Consider the following 23,256-nt stretch of genomic DNA (forward strand, 5'->3'; position numbering starts at 1 on the left):
AGATTTTTTTCTTTGGCAGGGGGGAGGGTATTTTTTTGCCCTTCTGTATTGGCAAATGAGAAACCCAGTAGGAATGCTGGTAGCTCCAATACCACCATACTGAACAACCATCTTAGTCTTAGATCCAAAATAATGGGGAAACTGCTGTTCTAAATTGAAAATGGCTTATTCCTGCCCCAGCTTGGGCGTTGCTGATTGTTTGAGAGCACACTACAGCTACACCTTGGCAGAAACCTGTAATGTAATCTTCCTGGCATGCATAGGCATGCACTACCACATGCCTCCCTCCACTGTCTGGAACTAATCAAAATCAGTATTACCAGTGTTTCTGGAAAAGGTGCATTCTTAATGCATACGTGTTGTGTCCCTCTGGGAAGGGTGAATCACTGCTTTAGGTCAGGCCTGTACAACCTTCAACCTTCCAAAGGATTTTGGTGGGGGACCTAGAGGCAAGCATCCTCTACATTTTTTACTGGCCACCTGAAATCCCCTGGCAGGCTGTAGGTTGTGCAGGCCTGCTCTGATTCTACATATCGGTCATTGGTTTCATCCTCGGGCCATCCACCCTTTAGACACCATCTCCACCTCCTGCCACATTCTGCTGCAGTGGAACTAAAGCCATTTGGCTCTGTACTCTCCTTGCTATTTTCCTCTCCTCCAGTCTGTCTCTGCCTGATTCATTGTTTCTAGAAAGGATACCTGTTGGCCACCCCTCCTTATATGTGTTTATTGGAATGTAATCTGGGGAGCAGGGGCAGTATTCCTGCTCCCTGCACTTAACGTTTGATAAATGCTTTTCATCTACTCCTTCATTCCCATGATTGGTATGAACTTGGTATGATACAAGGTCAGCCACTGGGGTAGAATTTAGTCTGAGAGACTCCCGTGTTTTAACCTTGCTTTACCTTGTGGGAACAATGCTTGCCAGTTAGTAGAAAAAGGTAGTATCTTTAGGACTAATCCAAAGGACTGATCTCATCTCAAAGCTAATCCCATCTCCCATGGAGGTAATAGGGGAGGGGCTGAGGTGACACTAATCCCACCTCCCACCTTGAAATGTCTAATGAGGACTGTCCCACCTAATATGCCAATTGCTTCACTTAGGTCAATAAAAGCAGCTTGTAGTTTGAATTTCAGTGCCTGGGCAGCACTCCAACCCCAATGTGCTGTGTCAGTCATAAGACTAGAAAGAAGTTTCCTTTTCTCAGCACCCTTTGTCTCCCTCATATATCATGAATAATAAACATCAACACAAGTCTGATTTTTATAGGAGTCTTGCTCAGTTCTCAGTAAAAGGAAAGCATTCGTCAACACTGTCAATGCACCTGAACTTAGTGAAGTGACCATGGGGATAAACTGCCATCTTGTGGTTATAGACACTGAATTTCAACAACTGAACAATAAACAAAACAAACGGCCTTCTTTATATTTATTCTAAATGTACAGAGACACGCCATTAGCATATTTCATCTCTTAGGAAATTTCTGGGGGAGGGGCCCTTGATTTGACAGTTTCATATTGAATTATGTTCTTTTTAGCTTACAAGAAACAAACCTCCCCCTTCACTCTGGAACAATAGCACTGCTGTTTCTCCTGTTACAGAAACAGGGTTGTTCTCAAAGTCTGCAGGAATGTGGCTTCAGTGAGTGGGCAGCTGCAGAAAGGACAAGACAATTAAAAGTCAGAGTTGCAGAATCTCAAGGTTGGAAGGTACACTTAAGGCCATCTAATTCAACCAGTATTTGGAATAAGACTCTTCTCTACAGCATACCAAAAAAAGGTCATCTAACCTTTGAAGAACTACAATGAAGAGAAATCCATCATCTCCCAGATCAGGTCACTACACTTTTGCATTACTTTAATAGCAAATAAGATTCTCTTAGATCAAGTCTAAATCTGCCTTTAGAATGACTAAAAGTCATTTAGTTCACTAAAAAAAAAAAATTCTAATACTTTCATTGAAATTGCAGGCTCAGTGAATCAACACTGTGATAATGACAGTCAACAAGCTAACTTTTTAAAGTTAGCATTTAAGCTAACTGCATTAAAGGGCAGTGGGATCAGAGATGAGTGAGACACTGTCCAGAGTACTGTGTCCAATATTGTGCAGTAGTGGAAGGGGGAGAGAGGCAAAAGGGCGAGGAGGGAAAGAAAATATTGGGAATACATGAAAAGGACAAAAGAACAAAAGTCCAATAGAGGAAGGCAGGGAACATGATTAGCTCCTAAGCAGATAAGCCAATAGAGACCCATAAAAGCAGAAAAGAGTAAAAATTCCAAGGGATCATACATAACACAATTAAGAAGTTTTATATAATATGAAGGAAAATGAAAATTCTCAGTGAAAAAAAGAATCCTCACAGAATTCTACAAAACATGGAAAAATAGGAAATCAAAAGTGGTTCAAGAGAAATAAAATGATTATGAGAAGTTAACAGGAATAAAACTAGATCAATCAAAATTCTCAATGACTAATCAGGAATCAATGGCATGAAAAAATTTTAAAAATATTATGGAGAATCTATCCAAAAAAGTACAGAATCTGGTAAGAGTGAAATCTCAAACAAAAAAAAATTCATTCTCAAAAAATAAACCTGAGTAAACCATAAAAGACAAAAGAAAAAACAAAATTTCATGGATCCATATGTGAATTATTCCAAATATTTAAAGAATTAAAGGTAAAAATAACTTATTCTAAAATGTGAAAGAGAGGTAAATCAAAGAAAGAGAACTACAGGTTAATATTACTAATAAATACCAATGCAAAAATTTTAATAAAAATTCTAGTAAAAATGAATGCAATATAAAAAATCACAAAGTTTAATAGAACTGAATAAAATAATTTTTAAAAATAATTTTAGAAGAAGAAAATCTAGGTATCTACTATCAAAAAATAGCTGACAAGGATAATTTTAGAATCATCAGACTCCCTGCAAACCATGACCATCCACCCTTCCTCCCTAAAGTCACATGACTTACTCTTTTTCTATAAAAATAGACAGTCATTTGTCCAACATTATATTATGCTTGCTTTTCTAGGTAAATAGAGTATTAAACCAGGAAATCTAGAATGTTTTCAACAACTCTAATGTGATGTTATAAGTTACAGAAACTGATTTTTGGCAATATCACCTGTGTTACTAATAATATGCTTTATATTATATAGAGCCATCTCAAGAAACACACTTCATGACCATGTAGAAACTGAACATTTTAAGCAAAATTATGCATAATTTTATATTAAATTAGTTTTTTATGAAAACAAATATATTAGCACGAGCCTTGGCGTTACCTTGGAGACTAGCTGTGGCTTGGGTACTTGCAGAAGGTCACACAGATAGTTCCGCTGCCCTCTTACAAACTGTAATTCAGTGTCCCTGAAAGGAGAAGTGAGAAAGGAATCATCAGACCCTAAAGGGACACCAAATGAGACATCTGAAATAAGACTACTGACTACTTACAGATGTAAAAAAGTACTTCAGTTTATTACTGTTTCTGATTTACTGGCTACCCGCATCCCCCTTTACCAGTCAACATGAAAAGGTATTTTTCTTTTCAAAATTGCAGGAAGTAGAGAAGAAAATACTTAGGATATTTTGTAGGAGAAAAGGAAGAAAGGGAAAGTTCAAAAATCCTTTTTTGTGCTAGAAGAGATTCAAGTTCTTTATAGCCTAACGGTAGTGACCGTCTGCTTTGTACAGCCTGGAGCCAGGAAAATCTGAGTTCAAACTCAGATTCAGAAATTTACTGGCTGTGTGATCCTAGGCAAGTCTTTGTCTGCCATAGTTTCCTCAGCTATAAAATGGGGATAATAATAACATCTACTTCTCAGAGTTGTTGTGAAGATAAAAACAGATGCTTGAAAAAGTGCTTTACAAACTTTAAAGTGCCATATAAATTCTAGGTATTATTTTTATTATTACAAGTAAATGAATATCAGCATGTCTGACTTAGATCGTAAGTTCCCTGAACATAAGGCCTAACCTTGCTTCCCGTCCCCTTCCTCTTCAGGGTTGTTTTTATTCATGGGGCTAATGTGAAATTTGGCTAGATGATCTCTAAGGTCCCTTTTCCAGGTCAGAAATTTCCATAATATCATATCAATAGGATCTCTTCGATTTTCCAAATGTGCAAGTTTTATTTCAACATGAAATTCTTTATTTGGATTCTATGAGAATGAATGGACTTGTTCAAAAGCCAAAGCCAAAGTCTCCATCTAGAATTATAGAACATTTATGCTAAAAGGGACCTCCTTCAATTTACAGAGCACAAAACTAAGGCCCAAAGAGGAGAAATGTATTATGTGAAGTGTTGTATCAGTCACATAAGCTCCTAGGAAATCTAGATTTCCCAGCCTAAAAAGGAGGCTAACATTTTGAGAGAGCAGAGAATCCCAAAGGACAGAGAACACGAGCACTCTGTTGAGAGTGGAGTAGGGATCAGGAAGCCACATTAAAGCACGGCAGCCAGTCCTAAGAAAAGGACAACGCTATTCTGGAATGATTATAATCGTGAGCACGTAATGAAAGGCATTGTTTCACTGATATGCTTAGAGAGAAAGAAATCTCTTTGCTCACAACTCGCCTGACTGGCTATAGATCGTATTTCCTAGGGAGCTAATGGGAACTGGTAAATTTATCCATATTCTTCCTACCTTCCTTTCCCTCCTGGGCATTTTCACTGCCTGGCCAATTTTTTTTCAAGTTTTCTGTTCTTTTAAACTATGATTATTTGTTGTCTGTACTTTGATGATGGATTTAAGTTTAATATATTTCTATACCGCATTTGTGTGTGTGTGTGTGTGTGTGTGTGTGTGCGTGCGTGTGCTTGTTTTCAATTTTTCTTTGTCCAGGTCAGGTGAAAGTGAGGTTTATGGCATACCCATATATATGCCTTGTTCTAAGATTAAATAGTATTCATCTAATGCAGCTCTGTTATGTGATGGTGATCTCCCTCTCAATCTCTTCTTTCTTTCCCAGTATGGTCACTTATCCTTCACATTTTTATTTTCTGACAATCAAAACCAAACCAAACTATCCCCTGGCTGTCTGACATATTTGCCCTTTATCTGCAATCCTTGAAGAAAACAAGGCTTTGAGAAAATAAATGTTTTCTTACTATTATCAGGTAAAAATTCCTTCCCATAATCCATTCCAACTCATCAAATGTGTGCACCTTTCTAAGTTTCTTTTGTCTCTTGTGTTTCCATTTCAAAGTGTCTACTCAGTTCTGGTCTTTTCACCATGAAAGACTGGAAAGCATACATTTTATTAAAGGTTTCTCTTCACTTTAAATCTCATTTCATTTCTTCTAGGTACTTTTATAATACCTATAGCCAATACAGAATCTGGACTTCTTGTGGGACTATTCTCTTCTTTTCTTCTTTAGCTACAGTCTCAAATTATTTCAAACTAGATGTCCCAGAGGCATCTCAAACTCACAAGGTCCAAAGCAAAATTCATTATTTCTTCTCCAAAATCCACCCCTCTTTTTAACTTTCCTGTTATTAAACAGGACACCACCATTCTCCCAGTCACATCCACGTTCAAAACCTCAGTGATTACCTCCCTTGGAACTTGAGCTGCTCACTTCATTCATCCATGTATCTAATTATTTACCAAATCTTATTCTGCCTTCACAGCATCTCCCAACCCCACAGGGCTCCCATTCTCCCTATACACACCACAACTACCTTAGTTCTGGCTCTCATCAACTTATCTGGATGGTTACAACAGTCTCCTTCTTGGATTCCCTGCCTCATAGCTCTCCTCACTCATTCTATCCCTGACACAGCTGCAAGTGATTTTCCCCGACCATGCCACTCTCCTACTCAGTAAACTCTGAGATCAAATACAAACTCCTCTGTTTGGCACTTAAAACTCTTACAACTTCATTCCTTACTATCTTGCCAGGCTTCTTACATTTTACTCCTCTCTACACATTCTATGGTTACGCCCCACTAGCCCATTTACTGTTTCTCATGCACATATCTCTATGCCTTTGTAATGGCTATATACCATGCCTGACATGTTCCCCTCAGTCCCACATAGTGTTTGATATTGAAGAGGCAAAAGCCTCACTAAACCTTCTAATCATTCCTTACCAGCTAATTCAGTCTTACTGCAGTTCTGTTATAGAACTTTCATCACAATGAAATAGAAGATAGAGTTCTATCCATAAAAAAACCTAGTAAGATAAGAAATATTCTAGGACAGGGGTGGGGAACTTGCAGCCTCAAGGTCACACGTGCCCCCTCTAGGTGCTCAAGTGCAGCTCTTTGACCGGACCCAAGGTTCACAGGACAAATTCCCCTAATAAAAGGATTTGTTCTGTAAAACTTGGACTCAGTCAAAAGGTCACATGTTCCCCACCCCTGTTCCAGGACATACTGTCCATAAGGAATGAGATACAAAATACTAAATCATTTTCTTCTAAGTATGAGCTTGGAAAGACAATTTTTACATTTCTCAGAAGCCAGGGTAGTGGAAGGGAAAAGGAATTCTAAAGCTCTTCTCTTATGTTTCAGCCTTCTAGCCCCAATCCTCAGCATTGTCAAGCCCTGAGAGTTCCATTTTGTATCTTATGGAGATTTCTGAAGAAGCTGTCCCTTTTTTTTTTTGTTAGAAAAACTCAAGTTACTTTAAAGACATCATGGACAAAAGAGGAAGATTTTATTGGAACTTATGGCAATTCCACAATTCATGAGCTTTTACGAAAAGAACTAATATCCTAACAAAATTTTGGCTTGGCAATATAGGAACTCACAGGATGATAAATTAGGCAACCAGATGGCATGGTGGACAGAATACTGGAACTGGAGTCAGGAAGACATGAGTTCAAATTTGGCCTCAGTTGTGTTATAGTTATCTAACTCTGGATCAATCACTTAACCTCTGACTGGGGATGTTATCTACTTCACAGTGTGGCTGTGAGGTTCAAATGAGAAAATATTTGTAAAGTGCATGACACATTATAATGTGCACTTAATAAATGCTTGTTCCTCTTCCTTTTTCCTATATACCATTTCTTCACCTTTGATAACAAAGACTAAGAAGCAGTTCCCCAGCTTGTTTGGAAACCATAAGTGATTTCCGAGTAGTCTTATTTCTAATAATGAATTAACTTACCATGCAGTGTCACTGAGTATAGTCATAACTTCATCAAAGATAGCTGGATCAACGATATCACTATAGGTTAACACCATTTCATAAACCTGACTGGCAGTTGTCTTCCTGATCTAGGAAAGAAAATCAAGTTGAGGGCATTAGTAGTAGACAAAGGCACTGAGCTATCTCACTGTTCTATTTCTATGTTCATGAACATAGCTCGTTACAAATAATGTGCACAAAATCTACCATTGACAGTAGTCAGGTTCCTACCTTACTTTAGATAGCCGTTTTTACAATTATAAGTGAGCATTTGTACTTGCAGATGATCTGATGGTAGCCTTTTCTGCTTCCAACTTGTCTCCAACATGAAACAGCTAACAAGCCCAAAGAGGCATTCAGAACTGAGGTAATAGTAGTGCCTTGCAACTACCACCAACACTATCCACTTTGGGCTGTGCAGAGTCCAGCCAGCAGTGCATGTAGCTCCATAGGCACAGAGACAGATTGATGTAATAATTAGCTAGGGGATGATTGGGGGTGGAAGGTATGGTGTCATCACATTAATTTCCCACAAATCTCAATCCTCTAAATACCACTAGCCAGTATCTGAGACTGGTTGTTGGTGGAAAGGCTGAGAATGTCCAATTTAGTAGGAGAAGCTGATGCTTCTAAGTGGGAAATCCAGAATACTGCCAAGTTGAGAGGCATCACTACTATATGCTAAGCATATCTGTCTTTTCCCAACAATCTTATGAGCAAGGAAAGAGTTGGTTGTTTTATTTTTATTACAGCAAAAAATCCCCAGTAATCTGGAGATTAGGTATATAAGGATTGATATCATAGGGTCAGCAAATGATAGCTGGATCTTATGCTGTGAAAAGTTCACACTTACTATAGAGCAGATGTAGTGGAAATAAAGGATCTCAAGGAGCCCAACTTATCAGATGAACATTATTCTCTTCCATGTACAGTTTAGTCATACCACCTACTTGCTCTTCCTCACACAAGATGTTCCATAGCCTGTTTCTGTGCTTCTGTGCTGGCTGGAATGCTCTCCCTACTAACTTCAATCTTGTAGAGTTTCTGGCTTTTAAAAAAATTTAGTTTATACACCACTACATCTTGTAAGTGTTTTAGCACACAGGTGCTAAAGCTAAAACTTTTTCTCTAAAGCTACCCTCTACCTACTCCACATTTATATTGAAGGTACAGATTTATGTAGAAGGATAGGTGCAGGAACAGAGTGCTTGGCACGGCACAGCCCCTCTGCATGTGCACATGAAGTGAAGTGAACCAGGATAACGTTGTACTCAGTAACAGCAATAATGAACAACAACACTGTGAATGACTTTGGCTGGTCTTAGCAACATAATGATCTAAGATAATCTGATGGGACTCATGATGAAACATGCAGTCTGCCTCCAGAGAAAGAACTGATGTTGTCTGAATACAGATAGAAGCATATTATATTTCACTTTGTTTCTTTTTATTTGAGACTTCTTGCACAAAATGACTACTAATTTGAAAATGTTTTACATGAATGTACATGTATATCCTATATCAGATTGCTTTGCTATCTCAAAGAGAGGGGAGGGGAAGGAGGAACAAAATTTGGAACTGAAACTTAAAAAGAAAACAAAACTGTTACATGTAATTGTGGGGAAAATAACATTATTCAAATATTTTTAAAAAGTCAACAGCTGGGTAAAGGAGGCACATAATAAAATCCTGAAGAGAAAAACACCTTAAAAAACAGAATAGCTCAAATGTTAAAAAAGGCACAAAAATCCAATGAAGGGAAGAATTTCTTAAAATATAGGATTGGTCAAATGGAAAAAGAGGTATGAAAGCTCACTGAGGAAATTTAAAGAGTAGAATTAGTTAAATGAAGTTAATGGCTCCATGAGACATCAAGAAACAATAAAACAAAATCAAATGAATAAAAAATGGAACAAAATGTGAAATATCTCACTGGAAAAATAATCTGGTAAATAGACCAAGGACAGATAATTTTAGAATTATTGGACTACCTGAAAGCCATGATTTAAAAAAAATAAAGCATGGATATCATATTTCAAGAAATCTTCAAAGAAAACTGCCCTGATATCCTAAAACCAGAGGATAAAATAGAAATTGATAGAATCTATCCATCACCTCTTAAAAAAAGTCCCAAAATGAAAATTCCCTGAAATATTATAGACAAATTCCAGAACTCTTAGCAAAAGGAGAATATATTGCAAGAAATTCAAAAGAAACAATTTAAATATAATGGAGCCACAGTCAGGATAACATAAGATTTAGCAGCTTCTACACTAAAGAACCAGAGAGCTTGGAACATAATATTCCAGAAGGCAAAGAAGCCAGGATTACAACCACAAATCATTTACCCAGCAAGACAGAATATAACCCTTCAGGTAAAAACAAAGAGATATTTAATGAAATACAAGAATTTTAAGCATTCTTGATGAAAAGACCAGAGCTGAACAGAGAATATGACTTTCAAATACAAGACTAGCGAGAAGCATAAAAAGGCAAATAGGAAAGATAAATCATAAGGGATTCAAGTTAAACTGTTTACATTCCAACATGGGAAGATGATGCTTGTAACTCTTAAAAACTTTATCATTAAGTCAGGTAAAAGGAGTATGCTTAAATGGGATATAGCAGTCTATTTTGTCCTACAGGAAAACAGAGGGGAGGAGGTTGGAAGAAGGTGGGAAATCTCTCTTAGAAATTTGCCCAGGCCAAGATATAATTAAGACAATAAAAGAATTCTAAGTTTAGGTTGATGGGTATATTCCTACCCACTGTGTTTGCTCAGACAGGTCCTGGGAAAATGTTGATTCAAAGTCATATACCCCAAGACAGCCCACCTCCCATTTGAGTAACCAATTAGAGGTGATTAGGCATCCCTCAGGAACACCTCCTCTTTGAAGGGCATATAAACTATGACCTCATCGCCATTTGGTTTAAGAGAAATGGCCAAATGACTATCCTTTTACTAATAACCTGCTGGTCTTATTAGTAAACTGATTAAATTACCCAGAAATTATGTCTTGAACTTTTTAATCATGACAATATAGAATTACAAAATGTAAAATAATTTTGATTATATAAAATTAATAAGCTTTTGCACACAAAAAACTAATGCAACCAAAATTAAAAGGAAAGCAGAACCCAAAACATTTTTGCAAGAAGTATTTTTGATAAAGGCCTCAATTCTCAAATATATATAGAACTGAGTCAAATTTATAAAATACACGTTTATATTTATAAATTTATAAAAATACAAATCATTCTCAAATTGATAAATGATAATATATAAATACATACACACATATGCATAAAATACCACTACTAGATCTCTATCCCAAAGGGATCAAAGAAAACGGAAAAGGACGTATATGTACAAAAATATTTATAGCATTTCTTTCTATACTGGCAAATAATTGGAAACTGAGGGGATGTCCATCAAGTGGGAAAGGGCTGAATAAATTGTGGCATGTGATTGCTATGGAATACTAAAGTGTTATAAGAAATTATGAATAGTATGCTTTCAGAAAAATCTGCAAAGATTTACCTGAACAAAGTGAAGTTAGCAGTATCAGAAGAACACTGCACACAGTGCTGTCACAATGTTGTACAACAACCAACTGTGAACAACTTCGCTATTCTCAGCAATATAATGAGCTAAGACAATGAAAGACTCATGATAAAAAAGGTTACTGATCTATAGAGAAAGAACTGGTGGAGTCTGAACGCAGATCAAAGCATACTTTTCTTTTAAACTTCCTTTTTCTCTTTTGTTTATTTTGTTTTGAATTTTCTTTCACATGACTAATATGGAAATGTTTTGCTTTCTTGCACATGTATAATTTGATATAGGTAAAGGATAGGGAAAAAAAGTGAATTTGGAACTCAAAATTTTAAAAAAGGAACATTAAAAATTTTACTTGTAACTGGAAAAAATAAAATATTTTTTAAAATGAAAAAAAATAAGAAAATTGTTCCTTATTAGAAAAAATAATCTCATTGGTTTTCTCAAAGAATTAAGTTTTGGAGATAAAACAAATTTTGGAGATAAAAACAAAAGAAATGTTTTTTGAAGAAAATTTCCCTTTTAATGCTTATATGAGTAGGATAAGAAAAGGAATTAGAGTCTCAAAAGATCCAGGCAACCCTTCCATGTGAAGTCTACAATAACAATGACCACTTGGTCCTATGAAAAAGGGACAGTTCCAAGACAGGGACTTGGAAAGAGGCCTGGTCCAGAGCAGGTCCTGCAGCCCGGAGTGACCACTAGGTTGACTCCTTACAGAAACGCTGGAGAAACTTGAACACTGAAACCACAAACTTAACATATTTACTGTCTGGAGATGATAGCCTGGCCTGCAAGTATTTGGGTAAACAGGAGCCTCCTAAAAGAACTAACAATAAATGTACATCACACTTCACTCCTTGAGTGATTGTCTATTCAGATAAAATATACTGGAACCTGGCATCACATTCAACAAGCATACTTAATCTTTGTTGGAACTTTTTATGTTATTAGTGTAAGAGAAGCCAACCAGTTTAAAAACAGCCAAGCACTATAAATGTTGCACTTCATTTCCTAGCTTCATGTAGAGTCATGTTATAAGGAAGGTGACATTCTGGGTGACTGTGGCAGAACTAATTACTGTTCCTCTAATGACAATAGACTAAGTCAGGAGGCTTGAGTTGTATATTTATCACCACCACTAACTTGCTGTGGCATTGTGGATGAGTCATTTATTATCAATTGGACAGGCTTCCTGTTCTGAGAACAAGGGTTGGACTACATGAACTCCCAAGATTCCTTTTGGATCTAGTATTATTCCAATGTTCTTATTTGAGACCTCAGGTAAGTCATTCTTAAACTCTGGTTTTCAGTTTTCTCATCTGTAAAATGTAGAGGTAAGACAATAATTTCTAAAGCTCCTTGGAGCTCTGACAGTCTCTGGTTCAAAAATGCTACCATGAGTTGGAGATGTAATTTTGGTCAGCTAATACCAGAAAGCATTCATTATTATGTGGTAGCAAAGATCTCAAATGGGAAAAGAAAAAGTCTCCTTACATTCTTTGTTTTAATATTAGATGTTCTCAACTCAACAATGCCCCTTTTAAAAAGCTGTAGCTTGTTATTTTATCATTGCCATGAAAATTGACAATTTGAAAGCTAAAGAAAGAACACAGAGGCTGGTTTAATAGCAATAAAAAGAAAAAACAACTGTCAACCATTTATTGTTCTTGGGGTTTATCATTCTTGGCTTCATAATCTGTGTTCACGTCTCTTTTTCTCCCCACTTAATATTATTTTATTTTTTCCAATTACATGCAAAGATAATTTACATTTACTTTTATAAGATTTTGAGTTCCAAATTTTTTTCTCCCTCCCTCTCCTCCCTTCCCCAAGATGGCATGCTATCTTTTACAGGCTACACATGTACAATCATATTAAATATATTTCCACATTAGTCATGTTGAGAGGGAGGAATCAGAACAAAAGGAAAAAACCTCGAGAAAGAAGAAAACAACAAGAAGAGAGAAGATAGTATGCTTTGATCTACTTTCAGACTTCATGGTTCTTTCTCTGGATGTGGATAACATTTTGCATCATGAGTCCTTTGGAATTTTCTTTTATCATTGTTTTACCAAGAAGAGCCAAGTCTATCAAAGTGGGTCATCACATAATGTTGCTATTACTGTGTACAATGTTCTCCTCCTGCCTCTGCTCACTTCACTCAGCGGAGTGTAAGACTATGTCTTTCCAGGTTTTTCTGAAATCCTCCTGCTCATCATTTCTTATAAAGTATTCCATTACATTTGTGTACCACAGCTTGTTCAGCCATTCCTCAATTGATGGGCATCCCCTCAATTTCCAATTCTTTGTCATCACAAAAAGAGCTGCTATAAATATTTTTGTACATGTGTTTTCACTTCTCTTGCCAATTTCAAATCCACCACGTTATGGCCCTAGCAGGTTTTACATGTATAGACACTCAGCTGGTGGCTCTAACTTTATCAGCTGCCCTAGACTTTAATTAACATGCCATAAATCAGCATCTGCCAGAGTAAGAACATGGAATTCAGGGCTGAAAATTACTATAGAGATAACCTAATCCAAACCCTCTTCTCTCTCATTTTACGGAAGACAAACCTAAGAAATGCAAAGGTTGAGTGATTTGTTTGTTGTTACACAGTAAGTACATAGCAAAAACAAGATTCTAATTCAGGTCTTTAAAAAAGAGGTAATGGCCACAAGAACTATGTTTAATATTGCTGTTATAAATTCTGATTGTAAATCAGGTTCAAAAGCTGGTTCTGATTATGTTGATCACATTAAACGCCAGGACTAATTTGGCCTGATCCAGAAGAACCAAAGAGGTGCAAAATATCTATTACCTAGATTAAAATATGCATTTTATGGACAACGTAGTAATCAACCAAGCAGTAAGGACTTATATGCCAGGCACTATGCTGAGTATATCAAAAGAGGCAAAAGATAGCCCTTGTCTTCAAGGAAATCACAATATAATGAGGGAGACAACTAACAAATATATAGATACAAACAAGCTATATAATTATGTCATAATTACATGACATAATTAACAGAGGGAAAACACTAGAATTAAGATGGTCTGGGAAAGGTTTCCTGTAGAAGATGGAATTTTTATTGGAGTTTAAAGGAAACGAAAGAAGCCAGTAGGCAGTGATGAAAAGGGAGAGCACTACACACAAAGGGGACAATCAGAGAAAATGCCCAGAGCCAAGAAGAGGAAGCCAGAGTCAGGGGGCCAGTGTCACTGGATTAAAGAGTACATATCATTAATAAAGTATATAAAAAAGACCTAGAAAGGGAGGAAAGAAGGAGCTGGGCTATGAATGGTTTTGAATGCCAAACAGAGAGCTTTGTATTTAATCTTCGGGGCAAGAAGAAGTCACTGGAGTTTATTTGAGTAGAGGGATGATGTGGGTTGGACTTGTGTTTTGGGAAAATCACTTTAGTGGCTGAATTGAGGATAGACTGGAGTGGAGAGAGACTTGAGGCAGGCAGACCCATCAGCAGGCTACTGCAATAGTCCAGGTGTGAGGTGGATGGCCTGCAGCAGAGTGGTCACAGTGTCAGAGCAAAGAATGGGGCATATTTGAGAGATGCTGCAAAGATGAAACTCACAGGCCTTGGCAAGATTGGATAGGAGGAGTGAGAGACAGTGGGGATTTCAGGATGACTCCTGGGTTGTGAACCTGAGGGACCGGGAGGATGGTATTATCCTCTATAGTAAGAGGAAAGGGAAAAGTAGGGAAAGGTTTAGGGGAAAAGATAAGTTGTTTTGTTTTGGACATGTTTTATTCAAAATGACTACTGGACATGCAGTTCAAGATGTCTGAAAAGCAGTTGGAAATGCATGATGGGAGGTAAGCAGAGAGTCTGGGGCAGGAAAGGCAGATACAATAATCATCAGTATAAAGAATGTGATTAAACCCCCTCTCTCCACAGTGGCTCTATTATATGTGGCTTTTATATGCTTAATATTTTCAGAAAAAATTGAGGTCATTTGATGCACATTAACTGGGGAATGGCTGAACAAGCTGTGGCACATGATTGAGATGGAATACTATAAGAAATGACAAACAGGATGTTTTCAAAAAACCTGGGAAGACCTATAAAGGGAAGAGAACAGAATGAGGAAATTATTGTCCATAGTAACACCAATACTGTAATGAAGATTAGCTGTGCAAAACTTAGATGATGTGTTCAATACAATGACCCAAGATAATTCTATAGATCTCAGAATGTAAAACGCTACCCTCCAGAAACTTAATGAATTCTGAGTACAAAATGAAGCTCAATTTTTTTCACTTTTTTTGCAACATGGCTAATATTTAAATGTATTTTGAATAATATCACATGTATAACTGACATTATATAGCTAGTCTTCTCAATAGGTTGGGCGGGGGCTAGAAAAAGGGTAAAAATTTGGAACTCAAAATGTAAAAATAATGAACGTCAAAAATTAATAGTTAATTTTAAAAAAAGAGTCATTGTATTATCTGGCAAACTTCAAAAAAAAATGAGCCTAGACATTATATTTCAAGAGATCTTAAAACTACCCAAATCTCTTAGAATCAGAGGGCAAAATGGAAATAAAAAGAATCTACTGTTACCTCCTAAAAGAAAACTCAAAATGAAAACTCTAAGGAATATTAAGACTAAAATCCACAGTTTCCAGGCCAAAAGGGAAAAGTACTGCAAGTAGTTAGATGGAAAAAGTTTAAATACTATGGAGTTAAAGTCAAGACTATACAAAACCTTGCAAGCAATACTATGCAGGAATGGAGAATGTGGAACGTGATATTCCATTGGGTGAAAGGTATGGGTCTATAAACAAGAATAATGTATAGAGGAAAAGTGAGACAAATGCCACAGGAGAAAAAACATTAATTTTAATGAAATAAAAGGAAGTCTAAGTATTCATGATGTAAAGACTAAGAGCTGGATAGAAACTCTGAAGTTCAAATACAAGAGTTAGGAGAAACATGAATCAATCAAAAGGGATTAAACAATCAACTGGGATATTCTAACACGAGAATATGAAAGATATGTCCCCGCTGAACCCTATCATCATAAGGGGTAACAGAAAAAGTTTAATTTGACAGAAGACCTGAGAGTGATTCTGTTATAGCTTAAAGATCTTAAAAGAAGCCTGGAAAGGGAAGGAAATTACAGGGGGAAGAGAAAGGAAGGTTAGGGGAAATTATACCATATAATCAAGGTACACAAGTAGAAATTTATAAAAATAAATAGGAACAGAGGGAGTGGTTGGTACTTGAATCTCACTCTCATCTGAACTGGTCAAAGAAAAGAAGAATACACACACACACACACATAAACACACTCTCAATTGAAATACATTTCACCCAACAGGGACCCAGGAGGAAAAGAAGAGAATGAAAAAGAGGGAATTAAATGAGGGTATATTAAAGAAGGGAATAGTTTTGAGCAAAGCAAATTCTAACTGAAATACAAAAATATTTAATACCTTATTTTTGAAGTGCGAAAGAATAGGAAACTGAAATATCTGTCAATTGTGGAATGGCTGAACAAGTTATGTTGTATAAATGTGATGGAGTATTATTGTACCAAAAGAAACAATGAAGGAGATGGTTTCAGAGAAACCTGAGATGATTTCCTGATGCGGAATAAACAGAACTAGGAAAATAATTTATATAATGAAAGACTTGGGAACACTGACCAGTATAATAACCACTTAAAATTCCAGAGGACTAATGATGAAACATTCTATTTACCTCCTGATAGAGATGTGAAGAATGGGCCATGTTATGCACATTAGTGTGTAAATATGCATGCATATAATTCAGTGTTCATGCATGAATATTTTCTTTTGCATATGGCCAATGGGGAATAGGTTGTTTCGCTTTCATTTCTTTTTTTTTTAATTAAATTATCTTATTTGTTTTCGGTGTTCTACAATCACTTATATACATTGTAGATTTTTTTTCCCTTCCCTCTCCCTCATTTCCCAATCCTTTCCCACTCCCTCCGAGACAGCGTACAATCTTATATAGGTTCTACACATACTTTCCTATTAAATACATGTTGCACAGAAGAATTAAAATGAATGGGAGAAATCATAAAATAAAATAAAATGAAACATAATACAAAAGAAAATGGTTTGTTTCTATCTGAGATACAATTTCATAGTTCTTTCTCTGGATGAGGAAGGCATCTTGCCTCAAGAGTTCATTGGAAATTTTTTAAGTCAATGCATTTCAGTGAAGTACTAAGTCTACCAGAAAAATTCCTCACACACTGTGGTTGTTGCTGTGGACAAAGTTCTCCTGGTTCTGCTCCTTTCACTCAGTATCAGTTCATATAAGTCTTTCCAGGCTTCTCTGAAGTCTTCCTGTTATCATTTCTCATAGCACAATAGTATTCCATTACATTCACATACCACAACTTGTTCAGCCAATCCCCAATTGATGGGCATCCCCTTGATTGTCAGTTCTTGGCCACCACAAAGAGAGCAGCTATAAATATTTTTGTACATGTGGGACCCTTTCCCATTTCTATGATCTCTTTGGGATAGAGTCCTAGAAGCGATATTGCTGGGTCAAAGGATATGCACATTGTTATAGCCCTTTGGACATAGTTGCAAATTGCTCTCCAGAATGGTTGGATCAGCTCATAGCTCCACCAAAAATGAATTAGTGTTCCAACTCTCCCATATCTTCTCTAACATTTATCATCTTCCTGTTTTGTCATGTTAGTCAATCTGATAGGTGTGATGTGGTACCTCAGAGTTGTTTTGATTTGCATCTCTCTAATCAATAGTGATTTAGAGCATTTTTTCATGTGACTATAGATATCTTTAACTTCTTCCTCTGAAAACTGCCTGTTCATAGCCTTTGACCATTTATCAATTGGTGAATGACTTGCACTCTTGCACATTTGACTCCATTCTCTATATATTTTAGAAATCAGGCCTTTATCACAGACACTAGTTGCAAAAATTCTTTCCCAATTTTCTGCTTCCCTCCTAATCTTGGTTGCATTGGGTCTGTGCAAAAACTTTTCAATTTAATGTAATCAAAATTATCCATTTTGCACTTCATAATGTTCTCTGTCTCTTGTTGGGTCATAAATTTCTCCATTCTCCAAATATCTGACAAATACACTATTCCTTGTTGCCCTAATTTATTTATAATATCAATCTTTATACCTAGATCATATATCTATTTGGACTTTATTCTCATGTACAGTGTCAGGCATTGGTCTATGCCCAGTTTGCGCCACACTGTTATCCAGTTTTCCCAGCAATTTTTATCAAACAGTGAGTTCTTATCCCAGAAGCTGGAGTCCTTGGGTTTATCAAATAGTAAACTGCTATATTCATTAACTACTGTGTCTTGAGGACCTAACCTATTCCATTGGTCTACCCCTCTGTTTCTTACCCAGTACCAAGTGGTTTTGATGATTGCTGCTTTACAACACAATTTGAGATCTGGTAGGGCTACGCTACCTTCCCTAGCATTTTTCATTAGTTCCCTTGACATTCTGGATCTTGTGTTCTTGCAGATAAATTTTGATATTATTTTTTTCTAGTTCTAGAAAATAATTATCTGGTACTCTGATTGGTATGGCACTGAATAAGTAAATTACTTTAGGTAGAATTGTCATTTGTACTATATTAGCTCGGCCTATCCACGAGCAACTGATGTTTTTCCACTTACTTCAATCTGACTTTATCTGTGCGAAAAGTGTTTTGTAATTGTGTTCATATAGCCCTTGGGTTTGTTTTGACTGGTAGACTCCCAGATATTTTACAGTGTCTACCATAGCTTTAAATGGGATTTCTCTTTCTATCTCTTGCAGTTGGGCTTTGTTAGTAATATATAGAAATGCAGATGATTTATCTGGGTTTATTTTGTAACCTGCAACTTTGCCAAAGTTGTTTATTATTTCAAATAGTTTTTTACTTGATTCTCTGGGATTCTCTAAGTATATCCTCATATCATCTGCAGAGAGTGATAACTTAGTTTCTTCTCTGCCTATTCTAATGCCTTCAATTTCTTTGTCTTCTCTTATTGCTACAGCTAACATTTCTAGTACCATATTGAATAACATTTGTGATAATGGACATCCTTGTTTCACCCCTGATCTTCATTTTCAACTGGCAGTGTGGGTAGATAAAAGAAAGACTAGGTAAATTTCTGCTGATTAAAAAAAGTTCCATTTTTAAGAGGTTAAAACAAAATTTAGAACTGATTAAAATATGATATAAAGTATCCTTTAACAAATGGTTTATCTTTATAATAATAAATTTCATTGGAAAATATGCATGATACTCACTATAGGAAAAGGGTGGCAAAGAAGAAGAAATAGCTGAAATAGGACCTTCTTCCTTACATCTCCAGGAAACTGAATCATTCCACAAAACCTAGAAACACAAGATTAGGCTATTAGTATAATCATACTTCTAATCTTGTGCCTTACTAAAGACCTGTTACCTAAAATTTTCAAAGCAGTGTGTCAAAAGTCTTAACATGAGAGATGTTGAGTGCTGAAAAATACCCATTTATTGTGGAGGATAATCCATAAAAATACCACATGATATTAAAGCCTTTCACATGGCCTTGCATTTTTTTTTTCTAAACTAAATGTTATGGGAAAGAAAATATAAGGAAAACAAAAAATCTCAACAAGTATTAACAGTGTATTCAATATCATTAAATTATATTCATTAAGCAAAGAGGTTTCACAAACTATTCGAAAGGAAAAACAAATAGTTTGACAAGTGTCAAGTTAAATTCTAAGTTTTACAATACCTAGCTGATAAATCTTGAGTATAAAAGCAGTTTTATGAATTCTGGTGGGTATGAATAATTAATGTTATTTTGACAAAGGAATTTCTATTGATTTCTTAAGAAATTTTTTATGAAAATGTTTACAGAATAAGATAAGGACATAAAAATAATTCAGACAAGTTGTCTACCCAAGACAAATTACCTCCCAGAGTTTTCTTCAAAGTCCTTCAACTGTTTTAAATACTGTTATTTTTTTCCTTTGCTAGGAAGGAAAAAGTTTCCTAGGCAGGAAACACTTTAACACTTACACAGCAATGCTTGAGCGAAGCTTCTGTATGTCTTTGGATTTTTTGATCTCTTCTTTACAAAGGGAAAGCAGCTTCAGGGAAAAGGGATGGCTAAAGGGATAGAAAAGTAAAGCTATTTTAGAGATAGAATTCCAATATCCAAGGAATAAAAGTAATAAATAGCTGAGCCAAAAGTTCCTACTGAAAAATGACAAATGAATCATACTATAGTATGTCTTCCTCATTGGCTAAAAGATAACCATCCCATGATCAATAATATGGACAGCTAGGTGGTGCAGTGGATAAAGCACTAGTCATGGAAATCTGACATTTGACATAGAAGCTGTGTGACCCTGGGCAAGTCACTCGACTTCTATTTAACTCAGTTTCCTTGTCTCCCTGGGTTGTAGTGAGGATCAAATGAGATATTTGGAAAGAGTTTGGCACATATTAGGCACTATGTAAATGTTATCTATTATTATAATCATCAATATTTAACAGTATGTCACACTTCAACAAACATAAATGGGAGACAGCATAGAAAAATATCCCTTTATGGACCAAGCTGAAACACATTAAAATCTCTGAATCCATGTCTATCACTATATAACTGTCATGCAATTACAGAATTATTTCTCTTCAGGGTTAGACCAATATTAGTAAATAGTGGCATAGCATATGGTGTATATAATTCATTTTTACAAAAATTAAGATATCAGGACATAAAACAAAAAGCAAAGCTATTTTTCGGGGTAGATGACTAAAACATACGATAAAATCAGGAAAGCGAATCAAATTTTCAGACAACAACTTGACATATCGTTCTACAATATGGAGCTATAAACCTTTGTCACCATAGGCATAATGGAATACCACTACTAGGCCTGTACACCAATGAGATCAAAGAAAGAAGAAAGGGGCCGATATACACAAAACTAGAGCAGCTCTTTTTATGGTGGCAAAGAAATGGCAATGAAGGGGATGCTCATCAGTGAGGGAATGACTAAACAAAATCTGGTATTCAAATGAAATGTAAAACTAATATGCCATATAAATCAAGTCAAGAAACATTTAAGTGTCTATTATGAATCAGGCATTGTGCTAATCAGTGGAAATTTTTTTTAAAAAGGGAAAAAAATACCGCTTCTAAGGAGAACAGTCTAATGGGGAAAACAAAATGAAAATAACTATATGTAGTACAGGATAAATGTGCAGTATACACAGGAGACAATAAATGGAGAAAGACTGCACTAGCATAGCACAGAGGGGGAAAGGCTTTCTTGTAGCAAGTGGGATATTAGCTGAAGCTTAAAGAAAGCCAGGGAACCCAGGAAGCAGGGGTAAAGAGGAAGAGAGGCATCGGGGACAGCTGGTAAAAATGCACTGAGTTAAGAGATGAAATGTCTTCTGAGAGGATCATCAAGCAGGTCACTGTCACTGGAAACAAAGATATACCTGGAAAGGCAGGAAGGTGTCAGAATATAGAGGGCTTTGAATGCCAAACAAGATTTTAATATTTGATCCTATATATGACAGAGAGCCATTTTACTGATTAGGAGTATAAAATGGTCAGACCTACATATTAACAAGATTAATTTGACAACACAGTGGAAGATAGAGTAGAGTGGGGAGCAAGGTCAAAGTAGACTAGAAGGGTAAGAGGGGGCTAGTTATTACAACTGAAATCTGTTATTACTAATTACTAATACAATTTCAAAATATGAAATTGACAGAAAACAAAAAGAAGAGTTGGTCTGCTTAAATTAATTCCATATTTAGTTATCACTTTTTAAAGCAAACAAGAAATTAATATTTTGAAAATTCTTGTGAGCAGCAGATATAATTGTAGGTATGATTAAGAGACAGCATGAAATAGTAGACAGTGGGCTGGAATGGGTCTTGGGAAATCAAGTAAACAAGGATTTCTTAAAGACCTACTATTTGCTGGAAACTGTGGTAAGCACTGGGGATAAAAAGAAATGAGAAAACAATTTGTGTTCTTAAGAAATTCAGAGTTCAGTGCTGGAAACAATACATACATGACTACTTCGTCACTGATAGTTATGAACAATATATATAAATCTTTTAACAAAATACAAAACCTATTTCTGTTAAAAACACTAGAAAGCACAGGAATAAATGTATCTTTCCTTAAAATGACAAGTAGGTTATAAGTAGATAAACCAAGAATAAGCATTATTTGTGATGGGAATAAACTAGAAGCCTTTCCAATAAGATCTGGGGTGAAGCAAAAATGTCCATGACCAATATTTCTACCCAATATTGTATTAGAAATGCTAGCTACAGGGAGCCAACATGGAGTAGAAAAATGGACCTGCTGCAGCTCTCCTCCCATAGCCCATAAAATACCTCTAAAAAATGATTCTAAACAAATTCTAGAGCAGCAGGAGTCACAAAACAACAGAGTGAAAGAGAGTTTCAGTCTGAGGCAGCCTGGAAGGCCTACAGGAAAGGTCTATCGCACTGGTTTGGAGAGGAGCGCAGCACATGGAGCGCAGCCCAGCCTTGGCCGTGTGGCTAAAGGACAGGACTGGAGCAGGCTTTAGGGGGAGCAATCATGGACAACAACTGCAGTTTCCAGATTTCTCAACACACAAACACAAAAGACAGCTTCAAAGGTGAGTGAGAAAGCTCTTTCACCTGGATGAGTAGGGAGCAAGGTCCTGCCCTAGCCCTGGCCTGAGGCAGTTGCAGCAGCTTTGGAGCCCTGGGCCTAAAGACCCAGGGGGAATTGAGCACCTGATCTGACTCTCAATCCAGATTGATGGCCCTGGGGTGAGGAGGAGAACTGGCTGGTAGAGCTGGTGGAGGCTCTGGAGAGGGAATTTTACTTGCAAATCCTAGGCAAAAGAGTGCTTGTGGTTGCTCCCAGACCAGAGCACAGGCTAGAAGAGGAATAAGCTCCTCTCACTTGATTGTGCCACCCTGGAGGAACTGAGAACTTATAGGTCCCTAGAATATACCCTCCACTTGACAAAGGACTAAAATGTCAAATAATTGGCTGGGTAAATGCCCCAAAAGGGACAAAAAATAAGACTATAGAAGGTTACTTTCTTGGTCAACAGGTATTTTCCTCCATCCTTTCAGATGAGGAGGAACAATACATACCATCAGATGAAGACATAAAAGTCAAGGCTTCTGCATCCAAAAATTCCCCCCCAAAATATGCAATGATCTTAGGCCATGGAAGAGCTCAAAAAGGATTTTGAAAATCAAGGAAGAGAGGTGGAGGAAAACCTGGGAAGAGAAATGAGAGAGATGCAAGAAAAGCATGAAAAGCAAATCAACAGCTTGCTAAAGGAGACCCCAAAAAATGCTGAAGAAAATAACACCTTTAAAAACAGGCTAACTCTATTGGCAAAAGAGGTCCAAAAAGCCAATGAAGAGAAGACTGCTTTAAAAAGCAGAATTAGCCAAATGGAAAAGGAGGTTCAAAAGCTCACTGAAGAAAATAGTTCTTTAAATGTTAGAATGGAGCAGATTGGAAGCTA

The 23,256-nt window shown here is 36.5% G+C and overlaps 1 protein-coding gene across 1 annotated transcript in view; it reads right to left on the reverse strand.

Moving 5' to 3' along the window:
- Positions 1-1,412: 1,412 nt before the first annotated feature.
- Positions 1,413-23,256, reverse strand: part of TBCD (tubulin folding cofactor D) — a 414,951-nt gene continuing 393,107 nt past the window's right edge. Inside the window, exons 36-40 of the mRNA XM_072640887.1 lie at positions 19,766-19,855; positions 19,003-19,090; positions 7,128-7,237; positions 3,293-3,377; positions 1,413-1,654 (exon numbers count right to left, since the gene is read on the reverse strand). Of these exons, the coding sequence (XP_072496988.1) occupies positions 1,640-1,654; positions 3,293-3,377; positions 7,128-7,237; positions 19,003-19,090; positions 19,766-19,855 (388 nt within the window). The 3' untranslated portion in view covers positions 1,413-1,639. The remainder of the gene's footprint in view (positions 1,655-3,292; positions 3,378-7,127; positions 7,238-19,002; positions 19,091-19,765; positions 19,856-23,256) is intronic.

The sequence above is a fragment of the Notamacropus eugenii genome, chromosome 2 (assembly GCF_028372415.1).
Source record: "Notamacropus eugenii isolate mMacEug1 chromosome 2, mMacEug1.pri_v2, whole genome shotgun sequence".
NCBI lineage: Eukaryota > Metazoa > Chordata > Mammalia > Diprotodontia > Macropodidae > Notamacropus > Notamacropus eugenii.